Raw genomic sequence first — 16669 nt, 5'->3', positions numbered from 1 at the left:
ATGATAACAGTTAGAATGATTATGATCTAGAGTCTACTTGGTTACGGTCGACCTGGGGTGAAATAGTAACAACCCTCTCAGGGGAGATAACTTTACTAACCCTATGTTACATTACTTGCTTTTCTACCATGCTGGTCATTTTACTGAAATTATATTTTTCTTTCTTGTTAAATACAAGCTTTAAGCTTCTAATTACTAATTGCTCGTCTGGAGTCTGTATTAATTAACTACTTAAATTTATTCACTGTAATGTTTGCAAAGTATTCAACCCTGAAATATTTTACGGTTGAATGAGAAATCTCAAAAAGTCTAAGATTACCATTTATACCCAAGAGAAGCAGCAAATGACTTATGCTAATGGATGAGAAGAATGAAAAGACCATTGAATTTGAGTTGCCATTCACAAGTGAAGCTAAAACTGCTTCAGATATTTCCTTTTCACCAAAAATTTTTTATTTCTTTACTTGACTGTACTGAGTGTCACTCGTACACATCACCACTCACCAAGACAAACACTGGTGATTCCAGTTAAAGACATATTCTGTACAGTGTGTAGTAAATTTCAGTGAAGCATTGAAGTCAGATGAATCAATAGGTTTCTTCTAATTTGCAAAGCTAATGGGACAATGGTTTGTACTTTCTCACCAAAACTGTGCTATAGCCATTGTTTTGATGAATGACTCAAAGTTAGGAGACACAAAGCTCATGACATTTGTCAGCTCTCTCCAACCCTGGTGAAATCTAAACGACAAATGGTCAGTGTGAACATCTGTAGGGTGGATGTTAGGGAAAATGTGACTGAGGAGGAAATTCCAAAATTACAAAGGATAAAAAAAAAAACAAAAAAAAACTAAAGTACAGCAAACGAATGTGATTCGAACCTGAGGGTAGTTGAGAGTTTCCATTGTACTTTCATAAGCCGAACGTAGAGATGCAAAATTCACCAAGACATCAGCATGAGGATGTTTCTTCATGACATCTGCCATATTCTTGTAAACTAAAAAACATTAAATGAAATTAAATATATAGAAATGTTTAATAATATAGTAAAATATTTTGAAATATTTAGCAAAAAGTGCAAGAGAAAAAAAAAAGACAATGACTTAATTTATGGAAGTGATGATGAGTAATTGAGACATATGGTAAATTGCTGGGCTTAAGAAGACATATCAAGCTGTAGTCACAGCCAGTGCCAGTGATGCGTGAATGGCACCTGTGTCAGTGACACATAAAAGGTACTCAGTACACTCTGTGGAATGGTCATCCAGCCATAGAAACCAAGCCAAAACAGACTGGAGCCTGGCACAGCTCTCCAGTTTACCGTCTCCAGTCAAACTCCTGCCAGATGCTAAATGATGATGATGATGATATCGGAATTACATCCAATACATTCCATTCTGTTGAGACAGATCAAAGATAGTAAATCATCCATTTGGTGATAAAAATTTAGAAAGCAAATATTTCAATGATTCTCACAATGAAATTCTTAATTCCTATTGATGAAAATAGATGTGGAATGTAGATATTGAAAACTGCTTCATTATTGAAGATGAGGTTGACAATTAAGGATTTATTGAGAATATGTTTCTATAAAAGAACTTACCAGGAATGAGAATTTCTTTGTGGCCCCAATAAAATTTCTGTCGGTGATCACCACTGGAAAAAAAACAAAACAATACTGTTGATGTGTGTGTGTGTGTGTGTGTGTGAGTGAGAGAAAGAGAGGTGGGTGAGAGAGACTAACTGCCTCCTTGCCTTGACATCAAATAACCATCATGCAAGAGGTGTCCATTTCCAATCTGCAAACATGTCTCACAATGAGGAAATATACTCTTGCTTAGAAAAAGACAAGAAGAGCCTCCAACCACCAATTTCATCTAATCCAGGCAGGCAAGCATGCAATGAGAGAGAGAGGGAGAGAGAGAGAGAGAGAGAGAGAGAGAGTTCATATTCTCATTTTATAACCAGTTTCCATGTTGGCACAGGTTGGATCAGCCTGATAAACTGGTGCTGGTACATATTATTTGGTCTAGTTTCTATGGTTACATGCCTTTCCTATTGCCAACCACTTTACAAAATATACTGGGATAATTTTCTCATGGTAGCAATACTAGAAACGGGACAAGAGGGACTCCACAACCACACAGCACTCTCTGTTTCTTCAACCAAACCGTTCACAGTGGGAAGAGTAGGTGGGAGAAGCGCCTAGGACAGGGTATGTGTCAAGAGTGGTCAGTAGTCAAAGCTTGTAGACCAAGGTGGGCATTGAGAGGGGACAATGATGACAGCAAAGCGAGAAATTTTTGAGAGGGGGGGACCAAAAGAGAGAGAAATGATATTAGAAGTGCCAGAATGGATGGGAAGGTGCAAGGAACAAGAATATGATGGAAAGAAGGAAAGGCTATAACAAAATATTAGATGGCAATCCCATTACTTGTTCTTTCTACAATAGACAGAAGGCCTGAACTTTTGGCAGAAGGGGTTTAGCCACTTCCATCAACCCCCAGTGATTGACTGGTTCTTATCTTATTTATGACCCTGAAAGGATGGAACACAAAACTGACTTTGCAGGAATTTGAATTCCTGAACATAAAGTCAGAAGAAATGCCACTAAGGATTCTGGGATTCTGTTCGCCCACCACCTTCCTTACTCTTAATAACAAAGAAAAATTGAATTGAAAAAAAGATAATTACGTAAAGGGGTACATCATAGCAACAACTGAAGGCTCATCTCTGGAGCAGACATAGTCAAAGTCCAGCATCCCTTGTACAGCCCGTTGCTGCATTCCATATACAATAGCTTTGGTCTGTTTGGAGAAGAGACCATGCTGCTGCTTTGTTTCTACATCATTGGCCATGTCATGGTGAGCAATCTTGGAATTGCTGGAATTGGCGCTTAGATCACCTGATGATTTTCGCTTCAATATTGGTGAACGCTGAAGAGAAGGTAGAAAATAAAATACCTATTAATGAATGCAGAACTTGAGGAGGAAATTCAGGTAAGATTACACAAGAATCAACAAATGCAGTCGGGCCAATGTCTTGTTCATTGATTTCAGTGAAAAATCCATGGAATCTAAAGATAAAAGTTAAATTTAAAGTTCCTGAGAATAAGAATAGTACAAACGGTTGAATAATACAAATTAATTTATTTCATACTTCAAGAAATTAAAAGTAAATAATCTTTTATGTGCTACAAATATCTCTGATTACAATGTTACTAAGTTACTAATCATGGTCTATTATCTGTAACCTGGGGAACCAACAGAATACATTTTAAATGTTCAACCTGAGGTATAATCAGTATTCAAGCAGTGATTGGAAAACGATATGGCATTGTTGGCAAAAATGAATTGCAACTAGAGAGCTGTGTGTGTGCATATAACTATACAAACTGAAGCAGAGTGCAAATAAAAACTACACCCACACAAACACATTATATAAAAACAAACATTCCTTGGAAGCCTATGTCACAATACAAACCTGTAATGAAGAAAACAGCATCTAAAAGTCCAACAACAATTGAAAGAATGACATTTGATAGATTCCACTTGAAAGTAGTTATTCAAGTAATTGTGGTGAAAGTTTTTAATTTCAACATAAAATTGAAACATTTGTTACTCAATTTCAATTGAAATGACCTTAAAAAAGGCAAAAGGATCACCACTTCCTTCTCATGGCCACCCACTTAGAGATCTTAAGTTTTTTGATGCTTTCAGAAAATACATAAGATTTTTCTCCTAAGTAAAACTCAATGTTTCCATAATTCATCCTTGGAAATAATCTGTTCGTCCAGAACTGATATCAATATTTCCAGTTTTATATATGGCTGATCAACAAGTTCATTATACAACAACCATATGGTTTAGGTCCCACCCTGATACATGGCACCATTTTGGCAAGAGTCTTCTATTATTGCACATTGTATCTATCCTATGTGTATGTCCAGAGTCATCTAAAGTGAATATAGAGAGAGTCCCACAACACAGCATTTAAATGTTTTCCAGAAAAAGGTCAGGTGGACTTTTGGGTTATTTTCATGTATACACACACACACACACACACACAAATACTCATAGAAGCACAAACACATACATATGAAACACAAATATATACATGCAGAAAGAGACTATTATGATTGGGGCATCCATAATTGTCTGGGGGTTTTTTTTTCTCTTTTTACTATTATTATTATTTTGAGTAAGAAGCTGAGCCCAGCCTCTTCCCAGCCCCTCCAACAACAACAACAATAAGAAGAAGACGGATGCCATTGGCATTCTGTTGAAACACCTGTAAGTCGATGGCTGCAGGAAAAGCAAGTGCAACAAAGAAATGAAAGACAATTGAGATTCTGTGGAAGGAGGAAGGATTGGTGATGGAGGTTAGTGCAGGCTCGGGACTTGGACACACAAGCATGGGTGATGAGAGGAGGTGGAGGAGAGGCAAGGGAGTCAAAAGTGCTTGGATGGAGGGGAACAGCCAAACTACGCTGCTGTTTGTTTACAAGTGAAGGACGGAGACACACACTACAAAGTGTTGTGTGTTTAACACAGGAACTAGATTGAAAGTCCTTTCTTTAATCACTGTTGTGTAAGGGGAGTTTTTTTATTCATAACATGAACCACCACAAACAAAACTACTTACCTGGAAACAACAGACATAGGAACAAAAAGCAACAACATCAAGTGGCCAAGGATTGAAGGTTTTCACACAAAATACAGAGACTTTTCGAGACAAGACAGTGCTTAATTGGAGGCTACCAGATTCAAACCAAAAACATTAGTAGTTCAACTAAGAGTCATTACATCATGCAAAGGAAAGAAAATACAAAATTGACTTACACCAAGCTGAGCTTGACAGAATGTACTCTGTTAATAGAAACAAAAAGAAATCATTGGTGTACTTCCAAGCTGATCATCTGTTAAATAACAGTATCAGTTTACAATAGTAAAGGGGTGCTGTGTGTGTGTGTATATATGTATATATATGTATATATTTGAAAAAAGGAAAAGAATGACTTCACTGGTAGTTCTAATCAGTTTAGTTTATTTTTTGATAATATAAATTTTAGTTCATAGATCTAGTAAGTTCTTTCTTAACTTTGGTGTGGAGAATTTTTAAAAAAAAATTCTTTTCTTGTTAACTTTTTTGGAGAACTTTCTCGCATTTGTTGTCAAACAGATCTGAAGATTTGGGATTTTGGGATTTTTGTCCTTTTTATTATTTTGGTTTGTTTTTCTCAGTGTTGTCACTGGAATGTTTTGGGTCTTGTAGATAGCTGTATTGATAAGGTTCATCAGATATTCTTGTCTTAAGGAACCATTTTAGTCATGTAATCTATTTTCCTGTAGTGTGGGTTGTGTTACTATGGTATTATGGTGCAGAATTAAAATCTAAGAAAATCTTAGAGTCAAGAACACAATAGCTACAAGAATATGAAAAGAACTATGGAAAAAAACCAAATAAAACCCAGAAAACACATCCTATGAAACAAGTTGCAAGAACAGCTCTTTTGTCTGGTAATTAATCGTGCCTTGAATGAAAATATCCTCGATTCAAACTATTTCTCAGGAACACAAACTAGTTTTTTTGTTTTTTCAGTTTCTATTCAAACATTTCCATATAAATATTTTTTGCAAGATTCTAATAAAGCAAACAAATCCATTTACAAATTACTTAATGTATTTGAAAGTAATTTTTTAAACTATTTTTTAAAAAATATTTATTTAATTATTTCTATGAATAGTCTTATAAATGTCACAGCTTTAAAAACTTTGGTAAACAAAACAAAAAAATGAACTTTCGATACAAAAGCAACAAGTTTGTGAGAATCAATATATTCTATAAGGGTACAACAGAAATTGGTTTATAGTTTCTTTACAAAAAAGCAGCACATTTGAAATAGAGAAATTATTTAACAATTTAAGTAAATCCAATTCTAATTTACCAAGAAAAGAAATTTGAAATAATGTAGGATTAAAAACAAAAAGCTTAAGCCCAAAGAAAACACACACACAAAACCCGTATTTCAAAAATTTATAACATATCTTAATTAAAATGTACGGTAATTAATTATGTAACTGTATGGTTAGTAAAACAAACAATTCATTGAAAAGCAAAGCTAAACAACTGAATAGGGCATGAATGTGTGTGTGTGTGTATATTTATTTATTTTTATGTTACTGCCTAAAGGCTCTGGCCATGCTGGAGCACCATATCTATATAATCATCATCATCATTTAATGTTCATTTGTCCATGCTGTCATGGGTTAGACTGTTTGACTAGAGCTGGCAAGCTGAGGGGCTGCACCAGACTTCAGTCTGATTTGTCATAGCTTCTAGAGCTGGATGCACCACCTAACGCCAGTCACTTCAAGGGTGTGACAGGTGCTTTTGCCTGCTGCTAGCATGGGTGCCGTTTGCATGACACCAGTATCAGCCATGACTAGGATTTCAGTTGGCTTGAGGGAAATCAATTCATCGCTGTACTCATTGCCAAGCCTCACCTTACTGACAGCATCCCTGTACATAGCTTGTACAGCTCTCACCAACCACTCGTCTATCCCTAATTTCCACATTGACCACCAGATAAGGGATTGGGGGACCCTGTCAAAGGATTCCTCCATGTCAACAAAAGCCAAGTATTTCTCCTGCAACAGCCTTACCAGATATATAGCATCAGTGGTGCTTCTCCCTGGCACAAAACCAAACTGCATTTCATCTCAGCTAACTCTCCCCAATTATTTGGGCCATGACCCTCTCCATGACTTTCATCACCTTATCCAACAATTTGATACTTCTGACCCAGATTCATTACTCTGCCCAGCTGACCAGCAGCTCCCAATCCTGTAGTAACAGAAAGTGTATCAGTTACAAAAACCATTTGTCTAATAAGGAACTGTCAGACGCTGAGCCTCGCAGAGAGGATGACAAGGGAGCAAGACTTCTGGTGGTTGACTGTTTATTGAGAAAGACACATCAAGCTAAGTGAAATCATGAAATCATGGTGGTCCTTGCATCTCTCTTCAGCTGAGCAACCCTAATCATGCAGGTCATGAGTGCTGGTGTTGTGCAAGAGCACATAATAACCATGCAAAAACAGACATGGAGCCTGGGCAGCTCTTCAGCTCTTGTCGAACCGTCCAACACATGCCAGCATAGGAAAGAGACATTAATCATTGATGATAATGATGATGATGATCTATGTGAATGTAGTTATTGCATTGCCTCAGTAGTTAAACAGGCTGCACTTCCATAAGATTGGCCAAAGCAACCCTTGATAAAAAGTGTACAAGAAAAGGATGAAGAAGCATTCAAAACCTCAAGGTATGTTATCCAATATTTATAGAATACAATTAGAATGCGCTTTTCTCCATTACTTTTTCTATATTTCTATTAACCAAGCGTAATATAAATCTGTGTCTATGATAAGAGATTTTAAAAAACCTGTAGAAACTGCCAGATCAGATTGGAGCCTGGTGTAGCTATCTGGTCCACCAGTCCTCAGTCAAATCGTCCAACCCATGCTAGCATGGAAAGCGGACGTTAAACGATGATGATGATGATGATAATTGGGTCACATTGTTGTGAAATAATGTAATAAAAGTGCAAAACTAATAAAATCTTATGCACTGTTATGCACATCAATTTGTCAATGAGTGCAAATACTAAATGCGTTCCTAAGAGGTTAGTGGCCTAAAATAATTTAGTAATTAATAAGTATATAAAGTTTTGATGATGATGATTTACTTAAACATTCAATGTACACAGACTTTTGTTAGGAATAAAAAAAAATGTTCACAATATAAAATTTGTATGCATGCTGACAACAAAAATTTAGCAAAAAACATTGCTCTTGTTTAAACAAAAGCAAAACAAAAACATCAAAAGGCACAAACAAAACCCAGGGGTGGGAGGTGTTAATTAGTATACAATTTAAAATCTACTTATTGAAGATTGATTGAACAATTAACACACAAAATGAATATCAAGCAAAACAGAAAATAACACAAGAAAAATTAGAAATAATCAAACATGGAAGCTAAATATAAGTAACTAAATGTGCAAGCAGTTGTTAGAATCTCCAAAATAATTTTGTATAATAATGAAAAATGGGGAAATGCATGTTGCTTGAGATTTCTATAGAAGTGGCCTTTGGAAAGTATAAAATTCTTGAGCTGAATACAGAACTGGATTCTGATTCCCAGTGGCAACTTCCATTTACTTTGCTGGGAAATATAGGAATGGTATAATCTCTATTTCTTCCTCTTCTGAAGTCAATAACACCCACATTGATTAACAAATACCTATTAATTACTAATTAATTCTATCACCACCACCCCCGTACTTATTTTGAAACCTGGGACTTTTTTTCTTTAGCAATCTCTTAATTGTATTGCCAAGTTACAGACCCATCTTTTCTCAAAAGATGTTAATGTAAAGACAAACAATAGGCTTCAACACAGTTTCCATCAACCAATTTCATTCACAAACCATTAGTCAATTGATGGCTATAGTAGAAGAATTTCAAGATGTTGTGTAGCAGGATTGAACTGAAGGTCTCATGGTTGGGAAACCAAGTTCTTAACCACACCCAGGCAATAACAAAAATTAAATTTCTTGCTAAATACACAGTAAATGTTTGTGTGAAAGGTATTTATAATCAACCCATAAGAATCTTAGTTCAAAATCAAGTGGAATTAAAATTAATTCTATAATTTAGCCAGCAAATTAATTTCCTTGACTGTCTCCCTCCACCCTGAGGGGGGAAAATAAAAACATTGGTTTCTTTAATTTTAAGTTTTCTATTCTCTTGTTCCAAAGAAAATAATAAGGGAACGAAGGAATAAAATGGTTAATATCACTCTTCAGTTCATTCAGGTTACACATGCATCATGATGCTGGGACAACAAAGCATTAAAAGGTTGATGGGGAAAAAAAGAGAACCAAGCTCCGAATCTAGTCAAAGGTTATTAGCCACAAAAAAAAAAAAATGCTAACTCAAGATTAATTCATACTATAATCTTAGCACAATTATAAAACTCATGAATACACTAATCTTAATAATAATCAGCATCCTAGTTTATCACCTGCTATTACTGAGAGAGAGATTATACTAATCTTTGCAATTGAACAGATAAGTCATATCCTCCTGGATAGCAAACCAGTTTGTTGGAGTTTGAGCTCACAGTACAAAATAATGCAACATTCCTCAACTATGGTGTTCCTCCTACTCTTTGATTTCAACAGGGAATTGTATCATCTTTATATTTGGTCAGATGAACTAGACTTGCTTTGAACCAGGAATATAGCACAAAGCTGGTTACAAGATACAAATTGCAGATCCTTCATTTCATGGGCTGTAATTACTTCATTAAGTGACTAGTTGTAACGCTTTTGTGAAAATTCATTCATTAAAAAATATAAGAAATTACAATAAAAACAATCACAGATTATTCCTTGATCCTCAGCTGTTAGGTATTCAATGGCAGGTAAATTCAAAGTGACAAATAATTTACATTAAATGTCAGAGAAATCATTTATTACTGTAACCTCAAGTGACAGATCTAGATTACTGGAGAGAAATAACTTATCACTGGCAACTACAAGACATCGTTTGCTGAAAGACCTTTGGCCAGTCATATGTTAATAAAGACATCTATTGCTAAAGACTTCTGTGCCATTTGGCACTAAAATATGAAGTATTTAACCAATTGCAAAATGTTTTAATAGCGTTCAAACCAGTTCTTGTTAACAGATTTCATAATGAATTAATATCAACATTTTTTAAGGAAAAGATGGTCAAAACATATTGAAAATACAAACACGTTTTTTCCCCTCTATGTGGTCAGTCAAGCTGCTAGAAAGAGTAGCCATACCTACCTAGAAATTACACTATCATCTATGTCACACTGGCTAATGTGGTCTTGGGTTCCATGCAGATAAGACAAAGATGGAATGGTCACCATTGGAATGCTTTTGATCATAGGTTGGTTCAACCAGAGCTGACTTGGGGTTAGACAACTTTGTGAGGAGGTTAAGCAATTCATTTTGCTATCACAAACAGTCTCAGGTTCAGGAATGGTCAAACCTCACATTTCAGCAAGTTTCTGCTCTCATACACTTGGCTTGGTCAATGCCTCATGTAGCCATAGAATTTTGAACAGAGAAGCAGTGTAGAAGTCTTGCATAAGTTTTTTTACTAATACCTGTCAGTTAACATAAGCTAAAAATTGGCTGCCCCTCAAAGGATCTGGCAAGTTACTTGGTGACATGTAAAAAGCACACAGTCCACTCTGTAAAGTGGTTGGCATTAGGAAAGGCATTCCAGCTGTAAAAACTATGCCAAAACAGACAGTGGTGTTTGGTGCAGTCCTCAGGCTTTCCAGCTCCTCTTAAATCATCCGACCCATACCAGCATGGAAGACATACGTTGAATGATGATGATGATGATGATGAGACACCCAGGTACTGCAAACAGCTCCATTTAAAATGGTAATCAGAGGTAGAGAACAAAAATAAGCATCTGGCTAGCCAGATCTACCGACTTCCATTCCACTTTGAAGCAGTTTTATTTAATTTTCAAAGCTAATGTGTTTAGAATAGTCAGAACATTTACCAACTGACACACACACACACGTGTGCGCACGCAATACTTCAGGTCAAGTGTCTCTGTATAATCGATATTCCATGGAGAAGAGAAACCAGGGATACTTATCACAACATCAACACCACTAACACAATCATGAATATAGAAGTGCAGAGTAGCATAAACATGGGAGAGACAGAAGCTAAAAGAAACGAAGAGAATTGCAATGGAATCATGCTTGCTACTGTGTCCAATAGAGAAAGAAAGGGGAGGGGGAGAAGGCGGAGCTGCAAGGATTACCTGCATGTTCTGAAAGGAAAAACAAAAATATAATTAATTGAAAAATGAAAACAAATAGAAAATACAAAAATAAAAGAGAAATATAGAATAATGTTGGACTTGTATTTGTTTGATGTGGGATTGTATAATGGCAGTGAAATATCAGAGGCTGGAATAAAACCATTTAAAACAAATTTGAAAGTTAATAGGTGGAACTGGTTCAGTAATCAAGTTGTGAACATACATTCGTCTGGAACAATACTTACAAACATGAAAAAATGTATATAAAAATACACATGGCTTACATAGCTGTTCTCAATCACCCACAATCTAATTGCAGTAGTAGTTTGTTTGTTTAATAAATCTAAAATGTTTTGGAGCTGTTTTGTTTTTAAAATGAAATATTTTACCACAGTTATGGAGGATTTTAACTCGGCATTCCAAGTTACATACTTCTTCAGCTGAGTGATCCTAATCTTACAGGCTCATGGGTGCTGGTGCCATGTAAAAGTGCCCCGTGCCAGTGTCACATAAAAAGCACCGGTCCACTCTGTAATGTGGTTGGTGTTAGGAAGGACATCTAGCCATAGAAACCATGCCAAGACAGACATGCAGCCAGGCCAGATCCTGTCAAACCGTCCAACCCATGCCAGCATGAAAAACGGACATATGATGATGATATACTGCACGTCTATTAAGTAATGGCTATGCAGAATCAATTCTAATTCTCCATACAGTTCTTTCTTACAATTCCAGATGGTCATATTTTAAATTACTCAAAACATTTTTCTCAACTGGGACTCACACAGGTGCCATGTAACATAAAAAGAACCCAGTACACTCTGTTCTGGCATGGTTTCTACAGCCTGATGCCCTTCCAACTACTTCACAGACAATGGCAAACCATTCAATCCATGCCAGCATGGGAAGCAGATATTAGATGATGATGATGATGATATTTCACAGATCTCTATTACACATAATCTATTTACAGTCCTCTATCACATGGTATGCATTTTACCATTCTGTATAATATGGTACCTATTTTACACTCATCTAGTATATGGTACCCTTTTGACAGTTCTTAATCACGTGGTACCTTTTTTTTATAGGCACCTCAGAAAAGAATTCATAAGGATCTACTAGCGCAGTCCAGGTCTCTGACATGGGCTCATGGATGCTGTCCTTCCTCCTCTGAGGAAACTATACAGAAAAGAGAACTAAAATAGTTGGTAACCATTAAAAACAAAGACAAACTCACTGTCCCTCCTGGAAGTAAAAAGTTAGCAGTAGTTTGCACAGGTTGTGGAGTGGTTGGAATGTCTTTCTTGCCAAGTGCCATGCTAACAATGGCAGTCATATGAGTTTCAGGACCATAAACATGGATCGGAACCCCAAGTGTGGAACCTTGAAAAAAAAAAAGGAAACAAAAGAATTGTAAAAAAAATAATACAAATTTAAAGAAATAAGTCAATTTTGTTTTTGTACTTAAGAATAAAATTAAAAGATAAAAGAATTTACAAAATGTATTTATGTATACAATGGTAGATTTAGTGAAGTTATGTCTCATGACTATAAACCATTGGTGAAAGTGGAGGGGGGCCAGTGTTGAGTACACATGATACTGCACAATTGTTGTAAATAAGCATCACTCTCATTCAAGCAAGCATCCCTTGTTTCCAATCATCCTTGAAATGATTATGACAATGATATTACACATGACGAGCTTCTTTCAGTTTCCCTCACAAGGCATTGGTAGGCTTAGGCTATCATAGAAGTCACTTGCCCAAGGTGCCATTCAGTAGGACTGAACTTGAAGCTACGTGGTCGATGGAGAAGTGAACCTCTTAATCATACAGCCACAAAACACATCTCAAAGACAGAGCTAGTACAGAGTTATAACTTGCCAAGTTCTTTCATGATACGCAACCCTTCCTGGTAGTTAGGTCCACCACGTCGAACATAGATGGAGACATTGTGTTCGATCAATCTCTGCTGATATTCTCTTAGAGCTCGTACAATTCCCTACAAAGTCAAGACAATAAAGTTCAGTTTAATATGTTGTTAAAAATGGAGAAAATTAGTCACATGAGGTGCGAAAGTTGGTTGCAAAATTAGTACTTTATAAGTAGCATTCAAGATTAAGAAATGCAATTTAGACTAAAAAATCATAAGTGAACAAATTAATGATTATACTAAATCACTGATTTGGTGGAATTTAAGGATTAAATGAACCATTTCTTGGTCATTTTACCCCATTTTTAATGCAAATTCTTTCCAGAATCACAAGAATTTTCAAAGCTGATGCTTATCTTTACGGCATTAAGAAAGAGAAATCTTAGTTTGGCTTCAATAGAAATCTATTACAGAGAGGAAGAATTTAACTTTGCTCTACAAGATAATGAATCAGCTTCACAACAGTAATAAACCAATCTGTTTCACTGCACCTATTTAGAGAAACATGGACTTGGCTGTTTAGAGCCAAGTGCCATGGCCACAAATAACATTGGTGTTAAGATATAAACTGCCATTGAAATACAGATAAAACATCTTACAAAATGTTTCTCAAAAGGTTGGTGATTGCTTATGATAAAATGAAAAAAATAGATTAAACAACTGAGGGTCATCAGGATTGTTTTTATTACGTTATAATCTCTCCCATTCTCTCACCTCTTCACTCACACAAATTTATGTTGAAACCATCATTGAAAATCAACTGAAGATTAGAAAATGTTCAGTCTTTAATAGCTTTTACCCAAACATGGCCTGGATTCAAATCCCAACAAAGAAACATTTTTCGATTTGCACATCTCAATTTTATGCATAGCAGAAAATGAATAGCAGCAGTACAACTACAGCAAAGTAATTTTATATTTTATACAAAAATTGCTGAAGAATTGATTTTTGAAACTTTAATTCTGAATCAATAAATTATATCTTATACGATCATCAAATGAAATTAACAATGTTGAGATACAAACCTTGAATGTTGTCGCAACATTAGTGAAATTAGCAATACCACCACCAATAATAAGAATTTTGCCTGCAAGAAAATAATTATAAATAATAAAGAAGAAAATTATGATAAACACAAGTTTCTATTTGTTGTTCTGTTCATTTCACCATCGGATGTTTATCCATAATGAATGGTTAGGAAAACACTTTATTGTGTTACAAAGAGGTAAACATACCTACACAGATGTGTCCACCCCACTTCACTTCACTTTCACAAAAATAGATACTTTTAATGAAATTTTCTACAAATATGCTTCACATAGTGTGGATTCTGATAAATATCAGAATTTGTTGGGAAAATTTTTCCCCAAGGGCCGAGGGGAGGAGTTTCAGAAAATTCACACAAGCCGGCTGTTAGTATTTTTTGTCTTCCAGCACGGATACAGACTAAACAAAAGTAACTATTTCAATATTCAAAAATATGTACTACTTGCTAAATAAATCTTAAATGCTGGTGTCAAGAGTAGAATTACATTCTGATACAATATAAACTTATGGCATTTCCTCTAACTAGTACTAATCTTATTTATTAAGAACTAATAATTATCAATTGATCAAGAAAAATTAAACCTGGAGTACTTCTGTAAAGTTTATGGTATTCCTTAAAGTAGAAACAGTTTTGGTTCTAAAAACTCAGGTTTAACTAAATGGAGGATGTGTTCAGTTTACCGGAAACTTTAGAGTTGGCACTTTACCGATTTCCCAATATAACGGTAATTGGCAAACTCCACATCAAAATCCAGTTTCTTTGGGCGTTGGGCCAAGTATTTCCAATTGTTTCAGCAATGATTTTTGCAACACAGGCATGGATTACTTACAATTGATGGAATGTTGAAAAGTTTAAAAGATTCTGATGCAGCTCAAAAAGAATTCGATCAAACACATCCAGTGGCTGACAGAAGTGCTGATGCGATATTGGTATTAGATTACCAATTCCATATAATATTCTCAAGTCAGTCTGCTTTTAATTTGTTTGGGTGGGGCATATTCAGGCACCAGTTATCTCCCCTCGTTCATGTCTAATATATAGTTTAACAAGCCTCTCAATCACTGAGCTCGGCTGTTATTACTACTGTACAACATTAGACACAATTATGGTTTAATTTCCAAAATTATTCAAGCATGAAGGAACTGAAGGAACACATTATATGCAGACACTGTGACTGATTTTTTCATTTATGAAATTATTGAAATCTTTTAACTTTGAAAGTTTCTTTGAATAGATGCGATTACAAGAGAAGCATCATTGAACTTACCCTCTTTATGCTTGGTCTCTGTCATGAGACTAAGAATAGTTTTGGCATATTCATAGGTTTGCATTTCACTGGGGGCTCCTGAATATTCTCCATAGTTAGCCAGCTCTGATGCTCCTCCCAGATCACAAATAGTATCGCTGAAAGAAGGCAAGCATCAAGAAAATATTTAAAAGTTGTCCAACATAGAATTGGAATTTAGAAGGAGTTCAACAATTCTTGGTTGTAGCAAATACCACATTCTTTATCAAACTAGTGTAATGTTTTATAAAAATATCAGTCACAATATATTTCATCACAATTAATTTTTAATAATTGATTATCAGCATTTTTTAATAGATCAAACCATAACTCTTATTCATGAAACTATTTCTGTTATTTCTTATCTGCATTTTTTACGGTTGCTTCAAGAGGCATTCAGTATTTCATTCTGATGGAAAATTACAACTCCTAACTCAAGACTGCAGTTCATTTTTAAGTAAATCTCTATAAAATGATAAATATAAGACTATAACAATAATAACAATTTTGTTTGGAAACATTAAGCTGTATCACATAAAACAACAAATAACTTACGCATAGATAACAGAAGCACCTCCTCCAGCAACCATTGTCCAAATCCGGCCTACTTTATTGAGAATCGTTAGTTTAAGAGATGCTCCACTCTTGGCATCAAGATCAGCAATATAAGCTTCCTAAAGAGAAGAAATAAGAAAATATCAGAGTCAATTTTAAATGGAGGATGCCAGTGTAAAACAGTAAATATTTGCAAGATAATGTCATGAAATGGGAGGTTTTCATATTAGGAGTTGAAGAGGAGTTAATGACAATAAGTTAATACAACATAATCACAAAATTTAATTTTAAAGATAGGGTTAGGGTTAGAAATTTTTAAAAGCTGATCTAATAATTGCAAAATTCAGATTTATTGTATCAAAAATAGGAGTCATAAAATGTAATTTAATGAGAATAGCCTTGTTGCATAAATAGAACATTAAACAGTTGAAAATGACAAAGTGCATGAGGTACTTTACTCTTTGGTTATGAACCATGGTATCCACAACAAGTAGTTTGCTGAGCCACTGAGTTGAACACTATCCAACATACCACAATTCACTTAGTTGTGTACAATAGGTACAACAACATAAACCTGTTCACAAAAGTAAATACTTGCTCCTCACATTTACACAAAGTTTCAGAGGGATTTCGGGAATAGAGAAATCAGGTTGTCTTCTATTTTTGCTGTTCTCAAATTTAGCAATGGTTCTATGGCTAATAAGTTGACCTCACAACTATATAATTCTACATTTGGTTCCACTCAGCAGAAACTTGAGTCAATATCTTGTACTTTAGTTTTGGTTTGAAAGGAAACTTGTGGCTGAAACTTGGTTGATGGAAACTGTGCAAAAGCCTGTCATGTGAACGCATGCATGTGTACTTTTGAGTGAATTGGTGTAAATTCCTTGTTATTCTCTCGGGGAATAGTCATCAGATAAAATGAGTACTAGACTAAAAACTGGGGTCAAAACCAGTG

The 16669-nt window shown here is 35.3% G+C and overlaps 1 protein-coding gene across 8 annotated transcripts in view; it reads right to left on the bottom strand.

Annotated features, from left to right (window-relative positions):
* The window catches only part of LOC106879485 (ATP-citrate synthase), a 69815-nt gene that overhangs the window by 13831 nt on the left and 39315 nt on the right, over positions 1-16669 (bottom strand). For 4 of the 8 annotated variants that reach the window (XM_052970337.2, XM_014929084.3, XM_052970338.2 and 1 more), the window contains exons 9-17: positions 15712-15830; positions 15139-15275; positions 13849-13910; positions 12775-12892; positions 12129-12274; positions 4842-4868; positions 2695-2936; positions 1604-1656; positions 882-997 (exon numbers count right to left, since the gene is read on the bottom strand). In XM_052970337.2, coding sequence (XP_052826297.1) covers positions 882-997; positions 1604-1656; positions 2695-2936; positions 4842-4868; positions 12129-12274; positions 12775-12892; positions 13849-13910; positions 15139-15275; positions 15712-15830 — 1020 coding nt within the window. The remainder of the gene's footprint in view (positions 1-881; positions 998-1603; positions 1657-2694; positions 2937-4841; positions 4869-12128; positions 12275-12774; positions 12893-13848; positions 13911-15138; positions 15276-15711; positions 15831-16669) is intronic. The other 4 variants (XM_089356928.1, XM_014929086.3, XM_089356930.1 and 1 more) reach the window with 1 other exon arrangement.

This window comes from Octopus bimaculoides, chromosome 9 (genome assembly GCF_046866305.1).
Source record: "Octopus bimaculoides isolate indiv1 chromosome 9, ASM4686630v1, whole genome shotgun sequence".
Taxonomy (NCBI): domain Eukaryota; kingdom Metazoa; phylum Mollusca; class Cephalopoda; order Octopoda; family Octopodidae; genus Octopus; species Octopus bimaculoides.
This window is presented reverse-complemented; position numbering and strand designations above follow the sequence as displayed.